Source organism: Pleurodeles waltl, chromosome 5 (genome assembly GCF_031143425.1).
Source record: "Pleurodeles waltl isolate 20211129_DDA chromosome 5, aPleWal1.hap1.20221129, whole genome shotgun sequence".
In the NCBI taxonomy this organism is placed as follows: Eukaryota; Metazoa; Chordata; class Amphibia; order Caudata; family Salamandridae; genus Pleurodeles; species Pleurodeles waltl.
In genome coordinates this window covers 918,755,363-918,781,912 of record NC_090444.1, presented here as the reverse complement: position 1 = coordinate 918,781,912, position 26,550 = coordinate 918,755,363, and the positions used below count along the sequence as shown (strand labels likewise).

The 26,550-nt window shown below is 46.4% G+C and overlaps 1 protein-coding gene across 5 annotated transcripts in view; it reads left to right on the top strand.

Moving 5' to 3' along the window:
- MAP4K3 (mitogen-activated protein kinase kinase kinase kinase 3) overlaps positions 1-26,550 on the top strand; it is a 960,603-nt gene that overhangs the window by 218,433 nt on the left and 715,620 nt on the right. For all 5 annotated transcript variants that reach the window (XM_069235044.1, XM_069235047.1, XM_069235048.1 and 2 more), the window contains exon 5: positions 26,291-26,346. In XM_069235044.1, coding sequence (XP_069091145.1) covers positions 26,291-26,346 — 56 coding nt within the window. The remainder of the gene's footprint in view (positions 1-26,290; positions 26,347-26,550) is intronic.

Genomic DNA, 26,550 nt, shown 5'->3' with positions numbered 1-26,550 from the left:
TGGCACTTTACTCAGCCAGGTTCAGGTTGGGGATTCGGTCCCTTCCCCGACCCCACACGCACACACCGGAAGGGGGACCACACAGCGCACTCAGGGACAGTGGCGAAACGTGGTCGGATCTGCAAAAGAAACAAGTATGACTTTTCTTGCAAATAACATTTTTCATTTAAACTGCACCCTTTCTCTTTCTTTCCCTGTTTTATTATCAGGACGTTTTTGGGGCCCTTTGTTATATTTTCTGCAGGTTCTGGAGGATCACTTGGGGCTTCAGCCCACACATCAGCACTGAGGTTTTTATCTGCTGCGCCACAGCTTCCCTTTTCTTGCACCGTCAGAAGGGCTGGGGCAGACTCATTCTTTACCAAACCTCCATTCACTGCACTTTTGTCAATTTGGGCCATTCTGTCTCCAATTTGTATGAATGAATCAGATTCTTTTCTAGGTATCAGCATAATTTCGATTTTTCCTTGGTAATTTGCAGCAATCACTTTCCCTAAAACCTGATCAATTTGCCATTTCTGTTCTGGTAACTTTCCTCTCCCCAACTGCTCTGTGACTGCTTGCATGACAGATTGCTTTTGTGCGTGCTGCACAGTTTTTATCAAATCTAGGGGAATGTGCATCTCTCTCATCTCTGCCCACCTGTAAGTGGCTTTTTCACATTTCTGGTGCACCCACATAGCCATCCCCACTAAGGCAGAATTCTGGGTGAACACTTCTCTCTCTGCATTTTTCTCATTAACATCTGCAAGGTAATTGAACCAGTTAGGTGCTAAAACATTATCAAAGAACCAAAAATCAGCATAAAAATGACACATCTCACGTAGCTCTTGCTTTAAAATCTGACACACATTATACAACTCCATTCCTTCTCCTGTGCCAGAAAACAACATTTCAGTCAATGAATCATTAGTAAAACAAACATGCTTTTTATCTTCAGTGGACACGAATTCAAATGGTGCACACAATTTCATTGATAATTCTTTTACCTGTGGTACTCTAGCCCTGTCTTGCAAGTACCAGATCCATTGTATGATTCTAGCTAGGGGCACTATTTTCTTTCCTTGTTCTTGATTTAAATATACATAAGTATTTCCTTCTTGCACTGCGCAGAAACCTAAAGTCTGCATTATTTCATTTGCCAAATCACAAGCGCGCAGCTGCATATTATTTTTCACAGTGACCATGTACAAAAGTGTTAGGATTTCTCTCAAATGAGGGCTATTCTTTTTCCAAAAATCAAACAAGCTAATGAAACTCGGGGTGTCTTGCTCTAAAATCCTTCGTTTTACTTGTGCATTTTGCAACGGTAACTCGTCGTCCGTGTTATCAGTTAAGGAATGCACTTTGGCTGCCAAAAACCCTGGCTCACACGGAAACTCAGTGCAGCTCGGAGCTGTCTTAACCCCCTCATTACTGGAATGGGACAAGAAAGATTCTTCAAAAACAGCCTTTTTATAACTTTCAGTCTTATTTTGAATTATTGTATCCTGGCTAATTTGCTCACGTAAATTCCTATTTTCATGTTCCAACTTCCTACATTTCTCCTGCATTTCTCTGTAAGCAGATAAAGGTATCCAGACCTTTCTGTCATCATTACTTCCAAAACACACGTTTTCTACATATATACAACAGGAATTATTTCTCAAAACATTATCAGGCCTTTTAGCTACACATGCATTTTCTTCTGTAATTCCCCAAACAGAAAACAATTCACAGTTTTTCTTAGCACCATCAGGCAGTTCATCAACACATGTATTCTCAGACATGGTCTGCCGTGCTACTGTGATTCTCCAAACAGAAAACAATTTCTGTAATTCTCCAAACAACAAAAAAACAATTACACTTTTAAAGTGTGCACTTCGAAATCTACTAACTCGTCAAACCCCTTCTTAATCACCTCTTAATGACCGACCCCACTCCTGGTACCAATTGTAGTGCTTTCCTCTTATTTAGTTTCTAAGCACTAACATAACACAACAGAAATGCACTTGTGAGGTCAAAGAAGACTTTTATTGTTATTTTATTCTTCCCCAACCACAATGTTTATGAATGAATGACGAATTAGTAGCTTTCAAGTCCGCGTTAATCAAACAAAATATATCAGTTTGCAATATACACAGCAGGTTATATTTATAAGATATTGAATGCAAAGCAAAACAAATACTTCACCGTGTAGGAACTATTTACAGCTACATCTTTCTAAGGTCTGCAAGCTGAGACCCCTGTCAGCCGCGAGAAAGAGTGTCATCTACCCACACGGGATGCTGGCAACTGGCGCCAAGCTCCAGCACGAGGTCCGGCAGATTCGAATCTGACTCTCTGCAGCCTGTTACATTCGTTACAAAGGTGTGCCCCCTCCTCTCAGACCTGGGAAACTGAGCAAGCCTTTTGGAGACTGGCCAGGTCTCCAAGACTACTCCTGTTCCCAAGCTCAAGGGAAGAGAAACGACGCCCATGTACTCTCTCTTATCAGGTCTAGTCTACTGTGAGAGCAAAACATCTTGGTTCTCTGGTGCAAAAACACAGCTTGGAAAAATACAGAACTCCACGTTAAAGGCAATGGGCAGCTAACCTAAATATCAAATGCAATGTCATGTTAAAGGCAATAGGCAGCTAACCTAAATATCAAATGCAATGTCTAGTGTCATGTCAAAGCCAATAGGCATCTAAGCTGAATACAAAATGCAATGTCTTATATCATGTCAAAGCCCATAGGCAGCTGAGCTGAATACAAAATGCAATGTATAATATCATGTCAAAGCCAATAGGCAGCGGAGCTGAATACAAAGTGTAATGTATAATATCATGTCAAAGCCAATAGGCAGCGGAGCTGAATATCATGTCAAAGCCAATAGGCAGTTAAGCTGAATACAAAGTGTAATATATGATATCATGTCAAAGCCAATAGGCAGCGGAGCTGAATACAAAATGTAATATATGATATCATGTCAAAGCCAATAGGCAGAATATCTAATAGCATGTCAAAGTCAATAGGCAGCTAAATTGAATACATCATGTCAAAGTCAATAGGCATGCAATGTCAAAGCCAATAGGCGGCTAGACTGGATACAGCATATCAAAGCCAATAGGCAGAATACAGAATGTAATGGCTAATGCAATGTCAAAGCCCATAGACGGCTAAACTGAATACAGAAAGCAATGGCTAATGCCATGTCAAAGCCAATAGGCACAATACAGAATGTAATGACTAATGCAATGTCAAAGCCCATAGGCGGCTAAACTGAACAAAACATACCATGTGCTACTGGTGAACATTGAGCAACTAATATGCGCAGTGGTGAAACACAAAGTCATTGGTCAAAACAAAACTTTATCAAATGGCAGGACAGTCACCCAACTACAAATGTCACTTTCACTTTTGTTTTTTCAGTCTGTATGAATAATGTTAGTGTGTGTATGTGTATCTGCAAGTGCTTTTTTAATAGAACAAAGCAAATGTACATAAACATTATTGGTTTTGCACCCTTAGAAATGCTAGAAATTGAAACATTTCATTTAGTTTTCATCTTTAAAAATATCTCTAATTAATGGAAAAATAGTGACTACCTTTAAATTACTCATAAATGTCACTCAAAAACCTTTCTTCTCAAAGGAAAATAAATAGAGTGCCGTGCTAGCAAGCAGGGTTAACGGATATTTCAGAGTTGTACAAAACTGCAACTACTTGTAACTTCACAGATTTTATGTAATCTGTAGTATACATAGCACTATCTTCCTCATAGTGGCAGAATGTAATTGATCTTTTTTATGTAGAATTTCTTCCTTTTCACCACTCCATAAGTATGGTATGGTATGCGACCGTATGGATAATAATAAGTGGTTCTAAATATAGTGCAAAAATGAAGTTACAAAGAAACCGCATCCTATTTTCAGACCATACTTTGTGTGGATTATCCCCGATTGTTGGCCAGTGAAACATGTTCTTGCTGTCCAGGTATAATATCAGTCTTCAGAACACCGGAGAAAAAAGGGAGGTCCCAGAGCCAATAGAAACCAGCCTTTTGAATAATTTTTAACGTGTTACAGGAGGATTGCAAAGTGTTGTTGCTTGGCTCGGGCAACATCATACATAGTCATGATCCAGTATGCATTGCAAGCATGAAGTCATGCTGCCTTTGAGAATCAAATACTTGAAAAAACTTCCAATCTATTGACTAGGACATAGCATTGATTTTTATGCTATTGTGAATCAGCAATATGAATGATAATCGCTGCATTCTCCCTCTTTCTTTTTTTTTAGTTTTTCAGTTACATTGTCTTTTCTATGAATTTGGATGTCCAGGCATTTTGACCTTTGTGATGGATACTTCTAATTGCAGATTCCTCTGCTTAGACTATCCCCCATGCTCCAGACTGGACCCACAGGTGTTTCCATGGCAGTGCTCTCAGGTGGCATTAAGTGGCATTGTGTGACTTTGTGTTGGCTCCCTCTTACCACGGACGTGATGTAACGAAGCAGCATAAATCTGCAATCCCTGTGCGCTGACATCAGTTAATTTCGTTCTGCACCTTCTGAACCAGATCTGGAGCATCACTACTGTTTTTGACAATTTTCAAATGACTTCTGTTAAGGCCCTTCCTTTCTGTACACCTGCCACCAAAAAGCCTGATTTTACAAGTATCCTGCTTCTCTAGGTATGTAGCTGGCACTTTCCCTTCTACCCCTTCTGACAGAGTCAAAACGGCTCGAAGCTTGGGGTGAGCTTTTTCAGCTTTCAGTATTGTACTGAAGTCCCTCAATGCCCACCTGTCTCCTGGCTCGATATACCTACGCCCTATGGTATAGTATATGACCCATCTGGTCAACTCCCCCCGTCCTGGAAGACAAAAGAGAAGTGTCATCCAGGTAGTGGTAAGGAATATATTAAACCAATTCCGTCACAATTTAAAATATGTCCTGGACACTACTGACTCTGTGGCAAGTGCCAGTGTTACCTCCATCTCTCTGAGGCAACTTGCCTGGCTTCATACCTTTGGCGTCGCCTTGGATGTGCAGGCCAGCTTGCTTGATCCCTCCTTCAATAGTTCATACCTATTAATTGTTAAAGCTGACCCCACATTGGAACGCTTCAAGGCGAGCAAGCTCACAGCCCGATCCTTGGGTTTCCTACAACCGCAGCCTCTCAGGGACTGCCACCAATTTCGGCACTTTGGAGGAGGCTCAATACCCCTTATTTCCCCCATCCTCTTTCCTTACTCCAGTCTACCTTCCCATGTTGCAACTAGAAGTGGCAGTATTTATCCTGAAAGGAACAGTGGAGTTAGTGTCTGAACAGGAGAATGGGTAAGGATGTTACTCCTAATATTTCCTTGTCCTGAAAAAGGACGGCCATCTGCATCTGATCCTGGACCTCAGGGACTGACTCTAGCTCAAGTGTTCTTGGCTTTGGAATCTGGACATTGGATAAGAGTAACTCAACATGCAGGATTCATATTTCTACATTCTGAATCTGCAGATCCATCAGCAGTGCATACATTTTGTGGGAGTTCTATGCGCTACCAATGTGCAGTACTCCCCTTTGGCTTGACATGGGCACCCTAAGTCGTCACCCAGGAAATGTCGGTAGTTGCAGCTTATTTCAGAAGTTTGGGTATCCTAGTCTTCTTGTACCTGGGTGTCTGGCTGATCATTGCCGGGTGGCTGAAGGTGGTGACGCATTATGTACAGGCAACAGTCTCTCTACTGTTCAAGCTGAGCTTTTCGATCAGTGGGCCCTGGTCTCACCTGGACCCCCCACACTTCCTACGGTTCATAGGGTCAGTTCGGGACAATATCCATCTGCGTAGCATCTCTCCTCCTCAAGATGCTCTCTCCCTTTCTAGAGAACATATGAGTTGCCGTGCTGAAGTTCTTATGCCTGCTAGGTCTTCTGGCTTCCCGAATTCTCGTGGTCACGCATGCATGTTGGCATATGAGGGCTCTGCAGTATGTCTTCATGTAGGAAGGTAGCCTCTTTCTAGCCTTGTTACCCCCACTTTTGGCCTGTTTGTGAGTACATTTCAGGGTGTTTTTACTGTCTCACTGGGATCCTGCTAGCCAGGACCCCAGTGCTCATAAGTTTGTGGCCTATATGTGTTCCCTGTGTGGTGCCTAACTGTATCACTGATGCTCTGCTAACCAGAACCTGTGTTTATGCTCTCTCTGCTTTCTAAAATTGTCACTGCAGGCTAGTGACTCATTTTACCAATTCTCATTGGCACACTGGAACACCCTTATAATTCCCTTGTATGTGGTACCTAGGTACCCAGGGTATTGGGGTTCCAGGAGATCCCTATGGGCTGCAGCATTTCTTTTGACACCCATAGGGAGCTCAGACAATTCTTACACAGGACTGCCACTGCAGACTGAGTGAAATAACGTCCATGTTATTTCACAGCCATTTTTCACTGCACATAAGTAACTTATAAGTCACCTATATGTCTAACCCTCACTTGGTGAAGTTTAGGTGCCAAGTTACTTAGTGTGTGGGCACCCTGGCACTAGCCAGGGTGCCCCCACATTGTTCAGGGCAAATTCCCCGGACTTAGTGAGTGCGGGGACACCATTACACGCATGCACTACACATAGGTCCCTACCTATGTGTAGCGTCACAATGGTAACTCCGAACATGGCCATGCAACATGTCTAAGATCATGGAATTGTCACCCTAATACCATTGTGGTATTGGGGGGACAATTCCATGATCCCCCGGGTCTCCTAGCACAGAACCCGGGTACTGCCAAACTGCCTTTCCAGGGTTTCCACCGCAGCTGATGCTGCTGCCAACCCCTCAGACAGGATTCTGCCCTCGTGGGGTCTGGGCAGCCCAGTCCCAGGAAGGCAGAAGAAAGGATTTCCTCAGAGAGAGGGTGTTACACCCTCTCCCATTGGAAAAAGGTGTAAAGGGCTAGGGAGGAGTAGCCTCCCCCAGCCTCTAGAAATGCTTGATGGGCACAGATGGTGCCCATCTTTGCATAAGCCAGTTTACACCGGTTCAGGGATCCCCCAGCCCTGCTATGGCACGAAACTGGACAAAGGAAAGGGGAGTGACCACTCCCCTGACCTGCACCTCCCAGGGGAGGTGCCCATAGCTCCTCCAGTGTGTCCCAGACCTCTGCCATCTTGGATTTAGAGGTGTTGGGGCACAGTGGACTGCTCTGAGTGGCCAGTGCCAGCAGGTGACGTCAGAGACCCCTCCTGATAGGTGCTTACCTCTCTTGGTAGCCAAACCTCCTTTCTTGGTAGCCAAACCTTCTTTTCTGGCTATTTAGGGTCTCTCCTCTGGGCTATTCCTCAGATAGCGAATGCAAGAGCTCACCAGAGTTGCTCTGCACTTCCCTCTTCTACTTCTGCCAAGGATCGATCGCTGACTGCTCCAGGACGCCTGCAAAACTGCAACAAAGTAGCAAGACGACTACCAGCAACATTGTAGTGCCGCATCCTGCCGGCTTTCTCAACTGTTTCCTGGTGGTGCATGCTCTGAGGGCTGTCTGCCTTCACCCTGCACTGGAAGCCAAGAAGAAATCTCAGGTGGGTCGACGGAATCTTCCTAGTGCCAACGCAGGCACCAAACTTCTGCATCACCGGTCCTCTGGGTCCCCTCTCATCCTGACAAACGTGGTCCCTGGAACACAGGAGCTGGGTCCAGGTGTCTCCCACAGTCCAGTGGCCTTTCTGTCCAAATTTGGTGGAGGTAAGTCCTTGCCTCCCCACGCCAGACAGCAAACCTGTGTACTGCATGATTTGCAGCTGCCGCGGCTTCTGTGCACTTCTCTAAGGATTCCTTTGTGCACAGCCTAGCCTGGGTCCCCAGCACTCTGTCCTGCAGTGCTCAACCCGCTGAGTTGGACTTCGACGTTGTGGGACCCTCCTTTTGTGACTCTGAGTTCACAGATCTTCTAAGTGCCTACTCCAGTACTTCTGTGGGTGCTGCCTTCTTCTGCGGGGGCTCTCTGAGTTGCTGAGCGCCCCATCTGTCTCCTCCTCCAAGGGGCGACATCCTGGTCCTTCCTGGTCACCTGCAGAACCCAAAAACCTCTACTGCGACTCTTGCAGCTAGCAAGGCTTGTTTGCGGTATTTCTGCCTGGAAACACTTCTGCAACATCCAGCATGCCGTGGGACATCTTCCATCCAAAGTAAAAGTTCCTAGCCCTTTCCGTTGTTGCAGAATCTTCTGCTTCTTCCACCTGGAAGCAGCCCTTTTGCACCTTCATCCGGGGTTTTCTGGGCTCCTGCCTCCCCAAACCCTTTTGTGACTCTTGGACTTGGTCCCCTTGCTTTACAAGTCCTCAGGTCCAGGAATCCGTCTTCAGTGTTTTGCTGGTGCTTGTGGTTCTTGCAGAATCCCCTATCACGACTATTGTGCCTTTTTCGGGTAGTAGGGTAACTTAACTCCTACTTTCTACGGTCTTGGGGTGGGGTATTTTGGACACCCTTACTGTTTTCTTACAGTCCCAGCGACCCTCTACAACCTCCCATAGGTCTGGGGTCCATTTGTGATTTGCATTCCACTTTTGGAGTATATGGTTTGTGTTGCCCCTAGACCTATGCTTGCCTATTGCATCCTATTGTGATTCTACATTGTTTGCACTACTTTTCTTACTGTTACTTACCTGTTTTGGGTTTGTGTGCATATAACTTGTGTATATTACTTACCTCCTAAGTGAGAGTATTCTCTGAGATACTTTTGGCATATTGTCACTAAAATAAAGTACCTTTATTTTTAGTAACTCTGAGTATTGTGTTTTCTTATGATATTGTGCTATATGATATAAGTGGTATAGTAGGAGCTTTGCATGTCTCCTAGTTCAGCCTAAGCTGCTTTGCCATAGCTACCTTCTATCAGCCTAAGCTGCTAGAAACACCTCTATTCTACTAATAAGGGATAACTGGACCTGGCACAGGGTGTAAGTACCACAAGGTACCAACTATAAGCCAGGCCAGCCTCCTACACTCCTCAGGCAGTAGTTCCAGCACAGGGGAGACCTCTCGGACTCCATTGCAGTCTCCCTGAGTGCCACACCAGATGGGGTTTTGTGGGGGAGCGAGGCGAACCTGCATCGAGGGATGGCTTTCACACCCCCTCCAGCCATGGCCGCAGTAGTGATGAGGGGCCGCTCAGGAGGACCTGGAGATAAGAGTCCTCTGGTCTCTGGAGGAGCAAGAACTTCACTTCAACCTGCTGGAGCTGCAGACTTTTTGGCTGGCATTCAAGGCCTTCATTCTTTCCATTCAAGGTGGGTATGTCCAGATCTTGATGGACAATACAACTGTGATGCAGTAAATGAACAAATAAGTAGGAGCTGGGTGTCAGCTCCTCGGCTAAAAGGCACTGAGGTTGTTGTCATGGGTACACTGCCACGGGCTCTAGTTAACAGCCAGTCACCTAGCTGGTTCTCTGAATATCAGCTGACAATCTGACCAGCGATATCTTGCCGATCACGATTGGCGACTCCTGCAGGAGGTAGTCCAGGACATCTTTAGCCAGCAGGGCACTCATCTAGTGAACTGGTTGCCTCTTCAGGAAATGCTCAATTCTAGCAGTTCTGTGTCCTCTAGTATCTAATGAGGATAGCTTTGGGGGTTGCAGTTGAAGTGGAGCTTTCATCTGCACTGCACATTTCCCCTGCATACATATGATTCGTTGGGCCCTGAAAAATATTTGCAGAGACTGGGCCCAAGTCGTTCTTATTGCCACAGATTGGCCAAAGAGGGTATGATGTGCAAAGGATCTGTGCTTCTCCCTATGTCTCCCACTGAAGCTGCCATTCAGACTGGACTGTCTCTCCCAGTCAGAGGGAATGATGCTGCTCCCTGATATCCAAGGCCTCCACCTTCATGTCTGGAGAGTGAGCAGGGACACTTAACCTCCTTTAAGCGGCCACAGGAGATAGCTGACAAAATCCTATCAGCTTGTGGATTTCCCCTCTATTGTGATGCGTTTTGTGAAGGGGTTAACTTATTTGTGTCTGCAAAGTCCCTTTGTTGTGACTCAGTGGGACACACTGGAGTTTCTGTTTGAGCCCTTTCAAAATTGCAGATGTTAACTTTTAAAATTGCACTTCTGGTGGCAATAACCTCTGCAAGATAGGTGAGTGAATTACGGCATATGAGTCCCCATCTGCCATTCACCTCATTTTTCTATGACAAATTGGTGCATCAAACCCCAGGGCAACTTTCCTGCCTAAAGTGGTCCATCACCCAACCGAGATTCTGTCTCCGACTGGCATGTGACCTCCGCGAGGCTACGAGCAGTCAGCTTACTACCCCACTCGTCTTTCTGGCGCTGCCCTGAGGACCGTCGCGATCTAGTGCATATACTCTGCAACTGCTCCCTCGATGCAGCCCCTCTGGAACGCATGGGGTCCACATTGCGTGAGATGCTGCCCACCAAGACACCCCTTCCCTGCACTCTGATCTTTCTGCACCACACAGAGGACATCCCAGACCTCTCCCACCTCCATTGCCGCCTCCTGCACACATCCCTCGCTACTGCAAAAATATGCATCCTCCGTCAGTGGCGCTGCCCCATACCCCTTCCCATGAAGAATGGCTCCCAGCAATCCCACAGCCTCCCACGAGCGAATCATTCATGGCTTCAAGGGCAGAGCTGAGGCCTTTCTCCAGACGTGAACGCCCTTTCTCCAGGCCCCGGAAACAGGATCCCCCAAACCCCCCACCGAAACAGGATCCCCCAAGCCCCCAACCTCCCGGGATGCCACGACGGTTGATTTACATTTCGACACCGCCCCGGGCTCGAGACAAACTACCCCCGCCACCTGCTTGCCCGCATCACTCCCCCCTCCATCCATTTTAACTTCAATAGTTTCCAAAAGCAATCGGTACTGAAGACGGATATGAAAAGTGAATGTGCTCGCAACGACAATTAAACTATGTAAATTCTTGAATTTTAACTACGAGCTCCCCTTCGTAAATTCAGAAAAAGCAGTAAACGTTACGTTCAGCGTATAAGTATTAAATACCACCCCATAATTCAACGTGATTGTTCTCAACTCTGAGGACAGTTGTTGCAGTTTCTCGTCACAATTTCCTCTGATGATTGGCGCCTCCCAGATCGTTAACGTGTAAGCAGGATCCTTCTTGTGCAGGAAATAATTAACTTTCCCGTCAGTGCGGTGCAGCATTCTGAACTAAGAAAGCGTGCACATTCCCGAAGCTTTTTAATCCTGCATGTCTTGAGCAGCAGCACGGTTAAAGGTCTCCAAAACAATATTCATGGCAAGAGCATGTCTTGCCATTTATCTTATTAATGCCACCAAGTGATGAATCGAACATCCGCGCAGACAGCCAGTTCATATGTCCGAAGTGCCTTGATTCCACCTCATTCGCACGCGTGATTGATTACCTTTCAGGTTCTTAATTAATTGCCTCTCATGTACCACATTTGTTGCGTTACTTCTAATAACATAGGAGTCATACAGTATGGTCTTGAAGTAACTTTATTCCCAACAGGTTCTGTTCGCAGCTGGCTTCCCGAACTCACTGCTAATCACCACTAAGAACTCCCCAAGCTCACAGAATAGAATGAACCCATTACTGTGCCCCACGTTACACCCATCTACATCAAGCCCCACTACGCTTGTCCGTTTTTACGGTGGAAAAGTGACAATTAGCAGCCCACATTTCTTCATCCTCGCTACTCTGACACTTTTAGTGAAAACGAGGTGACACATGACTAAATGAGGAGAACTACACACGTGTAAATTTGAAAGATTACCCGTGTATCTGAAAGGTAAGGCGCGCTTCACAGTTGGATGTAGAAAAGTTCTTCTTTATTAAGTTTCCATAAAGAGACAGCTCCTCACTCCCGTTCGCCCTCCACCGATCTCCACACCAACTGCCGCAGCAATCACAATCCCCATACCAACATTCTACATTCTCTAATTCCTCGCTCATCAGTTCCACAACGCGAGGAACAGAAGAGCGAGAGAACATAAACCCAACACATCTCTTCCCTTACAATGATTTTGACAACATTGGAAACAATGGAGTCATACAAAATAAATCATAAATACACAACATTAACACAATAACTACTATAGAAATGCAACAATATTAATAAATTCTAAATATAACATTAACATGTATAATCATTGAACATCTTAGGAAGTTTAACAGTTCTGGATGAACGTCTGCAAGGACGTATTGGTGAATTGACTATCTTAGAGGTATGGTTACCAGAACACATAATGTAGTCATCAAATTTCTTTGGTGGTTTAACGATTCTCTTAGAAAATCTGACAATTCCTGTAGCATCAGGAGATTGAGCTGTTGCCTCAGGAGACTGAGCTTTAGAGCGTTCAACACGCTCACCATCACCATCCCCATCCTGACATACTCCGCTACAACAGACTTGGTAAGAGATATCTTATCCTTATTCCACCACTTACCATCATCAAGTTTAACAGCACTGTTGCCTACTTGAACTATTTTCTTGCCACTGGAAAATTTGGACAGACCAGTGGATCTCGGACACTTCACCCTCACAGTATCACCAACCTTCCAATCAAATTTGCGGCGGTGAGTTACATGTGAACTCTGCACATACTTTTGTTGTGCAACCTGGCGTCTTTCCATCACACCATCAACCTTGTACCAAGGCACACAAAAACGACCCATCCATTCCCTGGTTAATTTTAAGGATGGAACTCGCCCACGTAATAACACAAAAGGTGATACTTGTGTATCTGAGTTGTTAGTGGTACGCACGGCCCACAACAATTTATGCAATTCATTTTTACAGTGCAAACCACTCACTTTGGACAATTGAATATTATCCTTGAGGACCCTGTTGAACCTCTCTACTAACCCATTGCTCCTAGGATGGTACAGGGAAGACTTAGAATGTTTGATTCCCAAGAAATTCACAAATTTAGCAAATTGCCCAGAGGTAAATTGAGGGCCATTTTCAGTCAAGATTTCATCAGGTATACCTTCCCTAGCAAAGATCCCTTCTAACCATCGGATCACATTATTAGAATCAGGAACTTTAACAAATTTCACTTCTGGCCATCTACTGTAAAAATCAATCAGTATTCCTGGAAACCACATGATAAGCTCACAGGACCAATTATATCAATTGCTAACTTGCTCCAGGGTTTTTCAGGAACACTAATGGCTTCTATAGGACTAGGAATTGTGGTCTGAGATTTGTCACTGGCTGCGCAATAAACACAGTCTCTTACAAAGCGTTCAACGCATTTATCTACTCCAGGCCACCAGAAACCTTCCCTGACTCTCCTTTTCATGGCGTGCATACCAATGTGACCCTCATGCGCCAAACTCAAAACTCTTTCCCTCATGCCATTCGGCACAACTAACAATTTAGATCTGAATAATAAACCATTGATCACTGACAACTCGTCAAAAACATGTTTATACTTATCTTTGAGATCGCCATCTGGAGACCACCGTGACCACCCCATCACAACTCCTTGCACAACTGACTTGATATCTTGGTCCTCTTCACAAGCTACCCTCCATTCTTGTTCAACTAACGCTCCGTTCAATTGCTCACCTATTACACAGACAACAACCTCATCATCTTCATCCTTAGACTTGAGACACGTAGATGTTTCTTCTAGCGGTTCAGTGGTCACCAATCTGGACAAACAATCAGCTAAAATATTTTTCTTGCCAGGCACATAATCTAACTTAAAGTTGTGTTCGCATAATTTGTACTGCCACTTAGCTATTCGGGGATTTGCCTTCTCTGTACCTTTGGTTGTAAATAGTTGAACCAAAGGCTTGTTATCTGTTCTAACTGTAAACCTTGTGTCCCACACAAATTGCTTAAAATGGTTGATACCCCACCAGCATGCCAAAGCCTCACGTTCAATCACAGAATATGTTGCTTCGGCCCCTTTCAAACTCCTTGAGGCAAACGCAACAACTTCCTCCCTGCCACTCCTTTTTTGCAACAAAACAGCTCCTAAACCTTTTTGGCTAGCATCAGTCATAATGATAGTGTAATCTCTAGTACCAAAAGGTTTTAGGGGAATAGCTTGGGAAATTTCTCGCTTAATATTACTAAATTCACGGTCGCAGTCAGTATCCCATACAAATTTAATATTCTTCTTAAGTAGATTCCTCAGATAGTACGTCTTTCCCAAACAGTTGGGTACAAACTTAGCATAAAATTCTATTAAACCCATGAAGGACCTCAATTGGTCTTTGTTCTCAGGGCAAGCAAAATCCTGAATTGCTTTCACCAAACTCACTTTGGGTTTGATGCCATCAGCTGACAATTCAAATCCTAGGTAATTCACAGAAGATACCCCAAAACGACACTTACTCGAGCTGAGAGTTACACCCTTCAGCTTCAACATATCCTGTACCTTGCGTAATCTTTCATTATGTTCACACGTATCCTTCCCATAAACTAGAATGTCATCCTGAAACGCCATCACACCACGCATACCTCTGAACATGCTTTCTACCGTCCTCTGGAAGACCGCGGAAGCTGAAGCTAACCCAAATGGCATGCGCTTAAATTGAAAAAATCCAACAGGAGTGATGAAGGCGGTGTAATGTCTGGAACTTGGATGGAGATTAATCTGGTGATAAGCAGATGTCATGTCAAGCAAGGAAAACATTTTTCCGCCCTTAACGGAAGATTAGAGTTCTGAAATGTTGGGTAGGGGGTATTGATCGACCCAAATTTGATTATTAAGATCACGTAAATCCACACATATTCTCAACATCCCATTAGCCTTGCGAGCTAAAACCACAGGCGCCACCCAATCTGATGATTCAGTAGGTTCAATTATGTCTTGTTCACACAGTTTGTCCAACTCTTTTTCAAAATCTTCTCTTAAGGTGAAAGGAACTTTTCGCACTTTGTGTACTTTCGGTTGGGCACTACCATGGATTTTAATTCTGTACGAGAACCCCTTGAATAATCCTACTTTGTCATTAAAAATTTCAGGATAGCGTGATTCCCACTCCATACACATTACAGATGATACAAGCATGAATTCACTTCTCGTTATAACCTGTTCAGGGTTATTCGGGTCCAATACTAGTTCCAACTTACCCTGATCAAACTAACCCAACAGACAAGCATTATCCTTAGCTACATATATGGTGGTTGAAGTAGTGTTATTCCTGAACCTAAGGTCAGTCTGAAACTCACCAATAACATCAACAGATTTCCCACCATAACCAATTGGCTGAATACGTGAATGGTTTAAAGTGATTTCACGACATCTAAACAATTCATTCCACTTAGTATCACTTAAAAGAGTAAAGGGAGATCCAGAATCAGCCATCATCTGAACCTGAATTCCGTTCACCTCTACCAAACAAAGGGGTCTTTTAGTACAATTGTTCGAGACATCATTACTTACAACAAATACTTCCTCTTCCTCACTACTGTTAGAAGAAGGGGAAACATTCGTATCAACATTGTTTACTTTGTAAGCATCATGGTTGTCCAGCTTGTAGGGTCTATTAGCTTTACACACTCTAGCAAACTGGCCCTTCTTAGAACATTTGGCACAATTTTTATCAATAGCTGGACAAAACTTAGTATTTCCCAAATGTGCAGTGCTACCACATCTATAACATTCTAATGACCTAGAAACTTTCTTATCAGATTTTCCACTTGTAGGTTGTGGTGCAAAACCCTTGTTATCTTTTTTAAGCCTAGTCTTAACTGCAAATACATCCGACTTCAGAGAATGGAGTTGTTTTTCAGAAATAGACATTTGTTCCATAAAGGAAGCTGTACTTTCAATTCTGGTAGCAATCTCCAATGCTTTCTGCAGAGTTAAATTGGAAGTAGATAATAGAGCTTCCTGTACTTTTGGTCCCTGATCATTTCTTCTTCAAATTCCTTATAGTCACACGAAACTGCTAATAATCTCAAGGCACCAACATAGCTAGATGCGGTCTCACCATCAGCTTGAACTCTTTTGTAGAATTGATGTCTCTCCAAGGTAACATTCCTGCACCTTTTGAATCTCGTGTCCAGAGACTTGATAGCAGTCTCGTACTCATCCTCAATGCCATCACCTTCGCCCACTGCGGTTACAACAGTCACCTTAGGAATATATTTAAACATTTTCCGCCCTTCATTACTCAAACAATGCCTTAAAATCGCAAATTTCCTCTTGTGAGTGAAAGATTCACCCTCAAGGGCATCCAAATATGCTTCAAATGCCTCCTTCCATTGTTCCCAATCAGCGTCAGGAGAAGCAGGATTTGGAACAAAAGGAGGAGGAGGAGTAATAGATTGTTGCATCTTGTAAACACAATAATGTGACAGAACAATAAGAAAAATAGAAACAAGAGAAAAGAAAAAAAAAAAAAACGTAGTAGTGGATGTCGTGTAACTTTCCCAAAAACAAGTTAATACGCTGATTCAAGAGTTCAAGAAAACTGTAGCATGACAGTGCAGGATGTATTAAATACAAAGAGTGCGTAGGTAACCATAATACAATGTGACACCAAACGGAAGGAGAAGCTGTCATTAAATGTCTTCACGTACTAAGCAGGAAAGTTCCCAAGCGTGCCGTTGTTAAAGGGCTGCGCTCCGCTCTGAGGAATTATTTTAGAACTGGCGTCTCCGTTTCCTTGGAAACGCCAGCTGGAAGGGCGTAAATTCCTAAGCGTGACGGCGCGCTCCGCCCTCGAGGGATGGCGTCTCCGTTTCCTAGGAAACACCTGCAGGAGCGGCTTGAATTTCCTCTGCGTGAGGTTGCCAGGTCGTGTAGCGCGAGCACACTCCGTTCAAACGCTGCGTCACGTTTTAAAAGATTGAGAAGAAAAATGAAAGAACAAAATGTGCCATCAGGAGCAGCCAAGCGGTAATGTCGCACTACGGTCTGTAAGTCAGCAAGTAAAAATAGAAAAGCTCCAGTTTCTTGATAGAGAAGAAATTCTTCAGAAGTATCGCAGGCAAATAACAGCAGGTAACCCTCGTCGCCACTGAAAGGTAAGGCGCGCTTCACAGTTGGATGTAGAAAAGTTCTTCTTTATTAAGTTTCCATAAAGAGACAGCTCCTCACTCCCGTTCGCCCTCCACCGATCTCCACACCAACTGCCGCAGCAATCACGATCCCCATACCAACATTCTACATTCTCTAATTCCTCGCTCATCAGTTCCACAACGCGAGGAACAGAAGAGCGAGAGAACATAAACCCAACAGTATCATCTTTAGGTTGTCGGAATTTCGCAGCTCACAAACAATTCGTTGAAGGTATAGTTTTAAATATGTGCCTGCTGACCCTTGGGCTGAAAAGCAAAAAGATAACCGCCTGTTGCATGTCAGATCTGCGGAGCTGCGCCAGTTGCCTCTCAGGATAGTGAAGCTGAGATGTTGCCACTCGCAGGTCAGGCTCGTAGGGGCTGTGTTGTTCACGTAACTGAGTAGTGTGATTTTCGAGAGATAATTACATAGCAAAAAAAAAAAAAAAAAGAAAGACTAGAGGAATCTTCGATTTTGTATTACTGGTTGTTCATTTCCCAAAAACGTGTTAGATGAAAGTTCTCTTTTATATTATATAGCTGATCAGATGTGATGAGATGGGCATATTGGTAGTGTCCACCCACAGTAACAAGTGAACAGTCATGCCCTGCTCTCAGCTGGTTGGTCGTAAAGTGTCCCTGGGGTCCTGGAAGACCCTGGAGGGGGATAGTAGGGGAGTAAGGAATCCGCTGCCTGGTCAGATGAGTTATCCTGGTGAGACACTTCCTGGCCACGCATACATGAAGGGACCATGAGTAGTGCAACTCTATGGAAGGGTAAAGTAGTCGGCAGAGTGTGTGCAAGGGAAGAGGCGCCCCACCCCAGTCTGGTCTCATATAGATTCACTCTCTCAAGCCACAGGGAGACCCACTGAAGCTGCGCCACCAAGTAGTAGGTTTCAGAAGATGGAGCTCCCTGCCCCATGGGCCACTGGAGCTTATTAAGGATGACCCTGCGTCGATTACCATCCCACAGTAAGTCCCCTAACATCAGGCCTAGATCCCGAAAGAATTGGCGGTGGGGGAACACTGGCACATTGACAAAGTAATATAAAATGCGGGTGAAGGACAATCATCATAGATAGTGCAATCCTGCCTGTGACGGCAAGTGGTATATGCTGCCAGAATCATGCTAGGGACTTGAGGGATTGTGAGAGCTTGCTGTAAGTTATCCTCGAACCCGTCCTGCTGTGAATGGTATAGCCTTACTCCAATGTATCGAACTGCCGCAGTCGTCCAAGTTAGTGGATCTCCAATGAGGTGTATGGCCTTTTAGGGCGCGTCCCACCAAATTAGGAAGGTGCGTGACTTCAGTCAATTCACCCAAAGGCCTGCTCCCTCTTGGAAGCTCCAGAAGATCGATGCAATCATTCCACATCAGCAGCCATATCCAAAAGGTATAGTAAAAGGTTGTTTGGGTACAGCGACACTGCATGAATGGTGTCATCCAGGGGGACAACCCAATGTCCTTCAGTCGAAGACGGATCCAGTGGTTCCATGGCAATGGCAAAAAGAATTGGGGGCAGCCCTCATGAGTCCCCCGGTTGATGGGAAAGGGGGTGAAATTAGGTGGCCCACATGTACATGAGAGGTCACGTTTGTGTACAGTAATTTTGTGTGCACCAGAAGATGACGGCCAAGGCCCAGCCCCTGTAGAACCTCAAAGAGGTAGTCCCAGTATAGAGAATCAAAGGCCTTCTTGCGGTCCAGTTTAAGGCATGCCACCTGTGTGTAACCTAGAGACGCCTGGTCCATGACATGGAAAAGCCACTTAATATTATTATACATGCTACAGCCCAGGATGAATCCATTTTGATCCAGATGGATAATGGCAGGTAATATCTGGAGGTAGCACTCAGCAAGTCCCTTGCAGAGTATCTTATAGACCGTAATCAAGATGGCTATGGGCCGATAAGAAGAGAGATGAGCGGGGTTCATGACCGGTTTCAAGTGGGAGATGAGCTAGGATTCCTTTAGGAAAGCAGAAAGCACTCCGGTGGTGAGTGCCTCATTATAGAGCTTGACCAGCTTGGGAGAAAGGTAAGTCGTGAAACTGGTGTAGTACTCAATTGGGAGGCAGTCTAGACCAGGGGTCACATTAAGGGCCAGCTCGTGTATTGCTTTCTTCACCTCGGCCACCGTGATCAGCTTGTCAAATTTTTTGTGTTCTATAGCATTAATGGAGGGTAAGGGGAGAGGGCCAAGAAAGTGCACTATGGCGCTTGGAGGTGCCCTGTACAGTTTAGCATAATAGAACGTAATGCCTGCAGTAGAGCCGACTGGGAGAACACAGTGAGATCTGTGTCCAGGGTTATTTCTGCTATCAAAGGAGAAAATGTTTCTTGATGGGCCAAGTAGGCGGCCAGGTTTATCTCCCAGGGCATAGAGTCTGGTCGTATATTCCGCACAGTTATAGTAGCAAAGGCCCTCTATGAGAGTAGCATGTTTCACTTTGGCAGCGGTCAAGGCCTGCCACAGGGTGTTATCCGGCAGGACGCGATTGTTGAGGGCATTTAGCGTCTCCTCACCTTGAAGATCTTGAAGAGCCCTGGTTAGTTCGCACTGAACCCCAGCCACATTCTGAATACAGAAAGAAGGAGTTCCACTCGGTCGTGCAAGTTGTAGTTATGGCATGGTTTTGAGTGAAATACTGGCTAATGTGGGTCACTTGTGCGTCACAGAGTGCCAGATCATCCAGTGTATTTTTGGATAACCTCCAGGTGGGGACCGGGATTGTTGGGGGGTGGCGAGCGGGAGGGGAGTGGTCCCCCTTCAGTGTCCACTATATGAGCAGCATGGTCAGAGAGCACAAGGCCCAGGTAACACAGGAAGCAGTCAAGTTGGACATGTAAGTCATGTGGGACGGATTAGTGGGAATAAAGGCAGAAATGTGGATGATGGGGGGACTACTGCTGGGCCCTTTGGAAAAACTGTTAAGTGTTGGTGTGCAGGGGCCTGAGGAAGCAAGAGGTTGGAGTAAAAAATGTAGAAGTCCAGGACGTTATTCTAAACTTCACCTAAAATCCAAGGGATGTCCACCCACCAGGCTAGCATTCCAGATAAGGTGCCCCAGAATGCTGCCTGTTTGTGTTTGGGGCATAGATATAGGCAAGGAGGGCAGGGTCGCCATCAAACTGGCTCTCTGCAAAAACAGATCTCCCCTCTTTATCACTGACTGTGGTGTATGTTTGGAATTGTGTGCCTGGATGGATCCAGCGAAGAGTACCCCGGGTGTAGGCATAAAATGTCATGCCATTGATCGTGCCTCTCCAGCATTTACTAAGCTGCTGGCATTTCCTACTGATGAGGTGCGTCTCATACAGAAGTTAGTATTTGCCTGTTGACATTTGATATGTCTATACCTAATATCGACGGTGTGTTGAGTGCGCCCCCAAACATCACTGTGAGAAATCTGGTAATTAGTTGAGAAGCCATTGGAGAATGGCATACGTGTATGGTGGGAGGAGTAAGGGTACGAAGGAACAGCCCAGCCCCAGAGTCCTTTTCAACCTGTGGGTGGGAAGATGGTCAATCGCTCGTGCAGTGGAGAGAACAACCATGGGTCCAACAACCGAGTCCCTGGCTGCTTCGAGCTGGATAAAATGGTTGTGATGGTCATGAATGACCTTTAGTATCACTGGGTAAAGTAGTTAGTTTTCAAAGGCGACGTTTAACTGCTAGAAAGGAGGAGCGTTGACATTGGATCTGCATGGTGTGATTGGGGAAGATCGAAACACAGCAGTTAACATATTCGAGCAAGGCTGCCTGCAGGATAGCCTCCCTATCTTAGTAGTGAAGCACTGTGGCAACCACGGGGTAGGGAGGCACCCCGGTTGTAAGCACTGGCTGCGACCTTGGTGCGCTCTTTCCATGTAGAAGTAAGGGGAGAGGAAGTGGCCTGGCTAGAAGGACGGCACCCACTCCTCCAGGAACTCAATCACTGGTCCGGGTACCCTTGGTGCTCTCTGGCAAGCCCACCACACCTACATATATTTCTCTGGGCTCTGCCCCGCCCTGTGCTCCAGCACTGCACCCAGTCGAGGAGGTACCATGTACACTTCTCTTGATCCGCCAGTTGTGGTTGTTTGATCTTAATGCTGCGTTCCATGTCTGTGACTCTAGAGGCCAGTTTCCTCTGATCGTCGCAGAGTAGTCCTAATTCTACTTCAGTCTCCTCAATTCTAGATTCCACAGAGGTGCGCAATGTTTCTATTGCTTTGAGAATGGCATTGAGTTGAGCTGTGGAGTTATGGGGCTGGGAGGGTTGAAGGTGATCTGGTGCTTGGCGGTCCGGGGAGCAGGACAGTGGCAAGTGGGGTAGGGACTGACTGCCCATAGTCAGCAGTAAGAATGTAGTTTGGAGATCACTGAACTCAGAGCTAGCCAGGAAATGCCGCCCCTCCGCAAGCAGGCCCAGCGTGAGCAGTTGCAGGTTGGAGTGCCGTGGGAGAGTCTCCAGGCTATGGGTGAGTTTTTTCCAGTTCTCAGGTTCAAGGTGGCATGGCCTTATGTGCCATTAAAGGACGCTGCAGGGTAGTAAGAGCGGCTGGCTAAGGGTGGTGAATGCTGATTCGCAGGTACCTCTACTGGCCAGGACTCTCTCCTAGCGCGTCAGCCTGTGATTCGGAGCATTCAGTCCCATTCAAAGTCAGGCCTGGCCGCGTGCCTTGAGGCCCCAGCAAGCACCAAGGGGAGCATCCTCGAGGCTCCAGTACAACAGAGAAGGCACAGCCACACATAAACATGATGGGGTCGTGGTTGGTATGGAGGTACCTGCCCCGAGAACCATATCAGCAATCCTGGTGAAAGCGCTGCAGTATATCTGCGTCTCCCACCTGTCGGGCCCTGGGTGTACCAGAAGAATGAGGCAAGGGATGGAGGTCCACACAGGTATTTTTCTCTGCAGTCCACAGGTGGGCACAGTGCCATGGGGTTTAGAGCAGAGGCTAGAGACGTGAAGTTTCAAACCCCTCTGGAAGGACCATGGGACCAAAGGGACAGCTATTGCTACCGTGGTGGTTGGGGGGAGGGATGTGCCCGGAGCCAGGAGCAGACAAATCATATTTTGAAGGGCTGGGAGGCATCAAGAGAAGATCTCTAACCTTGCAGTCCCACCCAGCAGGGTAATTGGGCCGTGGTGGCTCCTATGTTGACCACACGTTGATGTGCCCCTCCAGTGGGTTGAGGGAGGACAGAGGAGTGTGGCCATGCAGAGAAGGAACAACCAAGGAGCCAAAGTCGGCTCAGAGGGGCCTGGGAGGCACCAGGGAAGGCACCTCAGTGGTCATGGGCTGGGGCAAGGCGCTCTGGTCTGCGTGCCATACACACAATGAAAAACTTCCCCCTGCCATGGTCTTACCAGCTGTAAAGGAGAGTGTCAAAGTGTGGACCCCGCTGTGGGGGCATGGGCCCATCAGTGCATCAGTCTGCCTGCTGGATCCTGGTGCTCCAGGCGGCCTCAGTGCCTCTGCCTATGAGGTTGGTGCAGTGCTGCACAGTTCCTCTGTGGTGCGACTTCCAGGCTGCAAAGTACTGGAGAGGTGGTGGAGGGGAGTGCCTTTTCCTCGTACTGCTGTGAAGCTGGCACGGCTGCCCTTGTGAACCGGCAGGTAAGCCTCCGTGCCTGCGTGCTGGTTGCACACTGAGTGAGCCCGTCGCAGTGCAGGTCTACTGGCCGACTCTTACTGGTAGTCCTTAGTCTCTCATTCATCATGTGACCCATCAACAAATAAAAGTCTTTGGCATCCAGTTATTTAAAATAACTGTCCTGCTCTGTGAGAAGGCACTCACTGTCCCAGTTTTGGTTCAGTTTGGTTCATATGTGAATATGGAGGAGGGGGGGAAACAGAGAAAATAGTCCACGAGAAAGTGTGATGAGGAACTTCTACTTTCTCATCAAACAAAAATGTTTTTTTTCACAGAAATGGCAGAGGCTAGTCAAAGGCCTTATTACATACATCAAGGGTGCATCTGGCACGTGTCTCTTTTGTTCTAAGCCTTGGGGACTTGAGAATTACAGAACGGACCTTAGACTCTCTTTCAGCCTCTTCTATAATACAGATAATGCTAGCATTGTCTCCGCACCCACATTTTTATTATGAATGCAGGTCCTGTGGCAAAAAGGCTGCGTGGAGGTGCTGTGCCTGTCACAAAGATATGGCACACAGTGCATCCCTCCTAGGAAGACCTCTACAAGTGGAGGAAGGGGAGTCTCATTGATGCCACAGACATCCCCTTCCAGGCAGGTGCATTTACTCACTGCACTTGCCTGCAGGGCTATCCCGGTTATTGTTTGAAGTGCAGGCCTGGTGCCACCTTCACTGTGAAAGATGGAACGGCTGCTTCAAACAGAGGCTGCGCCTTTCATTAGTGTAAGGAAATGCCTCCTTGGCATGGTTGCCCCCTGACTTTTTGCCTTTGCTGATGCTATGTTTGCAATTGAAAGTGTGCTGAGGCCTGCTAACCAGGCCCCAGCACCAGTGTTCTTTCCCTAACCTGTACTTTTGTATCCACAATTGGCAGACCCTGGCATCCAGATAAGTCCCTTGTAACTGGTACTTCTAGTACCAAGGGCCCTGATGCCAAGGAAGGTCTCTAAGGGCTGCAGCATGTCTTATGCCACCCTGGAGACCTCCCACTCAGCACAGACACACTGCTTGCCAGCTTGTGTGTGCTAGTGAGGACAAAACGAGTAAGTCGACATGGCACTCCCCTCAGGGTGCCATGCCAGCCTCTCACTGCCTATGCAGTATAGGTAAGACACCCCTCTAGCAGGCCTTACAGCCCTAAGGCAGGGTGCACTATACCATAGGTGAGGGTACCAGTGCATGAGCATGGTACCCCTACAGTGTCTAAACAAAACCTTAGACATTGTAAGTGCAGGGTAGCCATAAGAGTATATGGTCTGGGAGTCTGTCAAACACGAACTCCACAGCACCATAATGGCTACACTGAAAACTGGGAAGTTTGGTATCAAACTTCTCAGCACAATAAATGCACACTGATGCCAGTGTACATTTTATTGCAAAATACACCCCAGAGGGCACCTTAGAGGTGCCCCCTGAAACTTAACCGACTGTCTGTGTAGGCTGACTAGTTCCAGCAGCCTGCCACACCAGAGACATGTTGCTGGCCCCATGGGGAGAGTGCCTTTGTCACTCTGAGGCCAGTAACAAAGCCTGCACTGGGTGGAGATGCTAACACCTCCCCCAGGCAGGAGCTGTGACACCTGGCGGTGAGCCTCAAAGGCTCACCCCTTTGTCACAGCCCAGCAGGGCACTCCAGCTTAGTGGAGTTGCCCGCCCCCTCCGGCCACGGCCCCCACTTTTGGCGGCAAGGCTGGAGGGAACAAAGAAAGCAACAAGGAGGAGTCACTGGCCAGTCAGGACAGCCCCTAAGGTGTCCTGAGCTGAAGTGACTCTAACTTTTAGAAATCCTCCATCTTGCAGATGGAGGATTCCCCCAATAGGGTTAGGATTGTGACCCCCTCCCCTTGGGAGGAGGCACAAAGAGGGTGTACCCACCCTCAGGGCTAGTAGCCATTGGCTACTAACCCCCCAGACCTAAACACGCCCTTAAATTTAGTATTTAAGGGCTACCCTGAACCCTAGAAAATTAGATTCCTGCAACTACAAGAAGAAGGACTGCCTAGCTGAAAACCCCTGCAGAGGAAGACCAGAAGACGACAACTGCCTTGGCTCCAGAAACTCACCGGCCTGTCTCCTGCCTTCCAAAGATCCTGCTCCAGCGACGCCTTCCAAAGGGACCAGCGACCTCGACATCCTCTGAGGACTGCCCCTGCTTCGAAAAGACAAGAAACTCCCGAGGACAGCGGACCTGCTCCAAGAAAGGCTGCAACTTTGTTTCCAGCAGCCTTGAAAGAACCCTGCAAGCTCCCCGCAAGAAGCGTGAGACTTGCAACACTGCACCCGGCGACCCCGACTCGGCTGGTGGAGATCCGACACCTCAGGAGGGACCCCAGGACTACTCTGATACTGTGAGTACCAAAACCTGTCCCCCCTGAGCCCCCACAGCGCCGCCTGCAGAGGGAATCCCGAGGCTTCCCCTGACCGCGACTCTTTGAATCCTAAGTCCCGACGCCTGGGAGAGACCCTGCACCCGCAGCCCCCAGGACCTGAAGGACCGGACTTTCACTGGAGAAGTGACCCCCAGGAGTCCCTCTCCCTTGCCCAAGTGGAGGTTTCCCCGAGGAACCCCCCCCTTGCCTGCCTGCAGCGCTGAAGAGATCCCGAGATCTCTCATAGACTAACATTGCGAACCCGACGCTTGTTTCTACACTGCACCCGGCCGCCCCCGCGCTGCTGAGGGTGAAATTTCTGTGTGGGCTTGTGTCCCCCCCGGTGCCCTACAAAACCCCCCCTGGTCTGCCCTCCGAAGACGCGGGTACTTACCTGCAAGCAGACCGGAACCGGGGCACCCCCTTCTCTCCATTCTAGCCTATGTGTTTTGGGCACCACTTTGAACTCTGCACCTGACCGGCCCTGAGCTGCTGGTGTGGTGACTTTGGGGTTGCTCTGAACCCCCAACGGTGGGCTACCTTGGACCAAGAACTGAATCCTGTAAGTGTCTTACTTACCTGGTAAAACTAACAAAAACTTACCTCCCCCAGGAACTGTGAAAATTGCACTAAGTGTCCACTTTTAAAACAGCTATTTGTCAATAACTTGAAAAGTATACATGCAATTTTTATGATTTAAAGTTCCTAAAGTACTTACCTGCAATACCTTTCGAATGAGATATTACATGTAGAATTTGAACCTGTGGTTCTTAAAATAAACTAAGAAAAGATATTTTTTCTATACAAAAACCTATTGGCTGGATTTGTCTCTGAGTGTGTGTACCTCATTTATTGTCTATGTGTATGTACAACAAATGCTTAACACTACTCCTTGGATAAGCCTACTGCTCGACCACACTACCACAAAATAGAGCATTAGTATTATCTATTTTTACCACTATTTTACCTCTAAGGGGAACCCTTGGACTCTGTGCATGCTATTCCTTACTTTGAAATAGCACATACAGAGCCAACTTCCTACAATTAGTGTACTGCCTTTAGCATAACTGCAAGTTTGCGGCAGCGCTCAGGTCACATTATATGTAATAGAGGACACATTCACAGTTTGTGTCAAGTGCACCACAGTAGAATCGCAGTGCGGTTCAGCAATGTGTCATAAGTGTAATGCAGCCACGTATGTATTGCAGATATGCCTGTTAAAATTTTGAATTAATTATCAAATAATAATGTGTAACCCATGTTTTTTTTTTCTTACAGTAACTGGGCCTCTTTCAGAGCAACAAATTGCTTATGTTTCCAGGGAAACACTACAGGTAATTAACTCTTTTTATTTTAATTAGTAAGTATGTGTTATCCGTGTCTTCCTGTGCAATGTTCCTATGAAACAACTGTGCTTACTTTTCTTTCAACATATTTTTTTCCATGTTCACCTCTTTTACTATACACCCCCGTCCCCCCCCACATGTTTTCTCTTAACTTTAAGAGATGGCTCATCCTTTTAATGACCCCATGTTCTG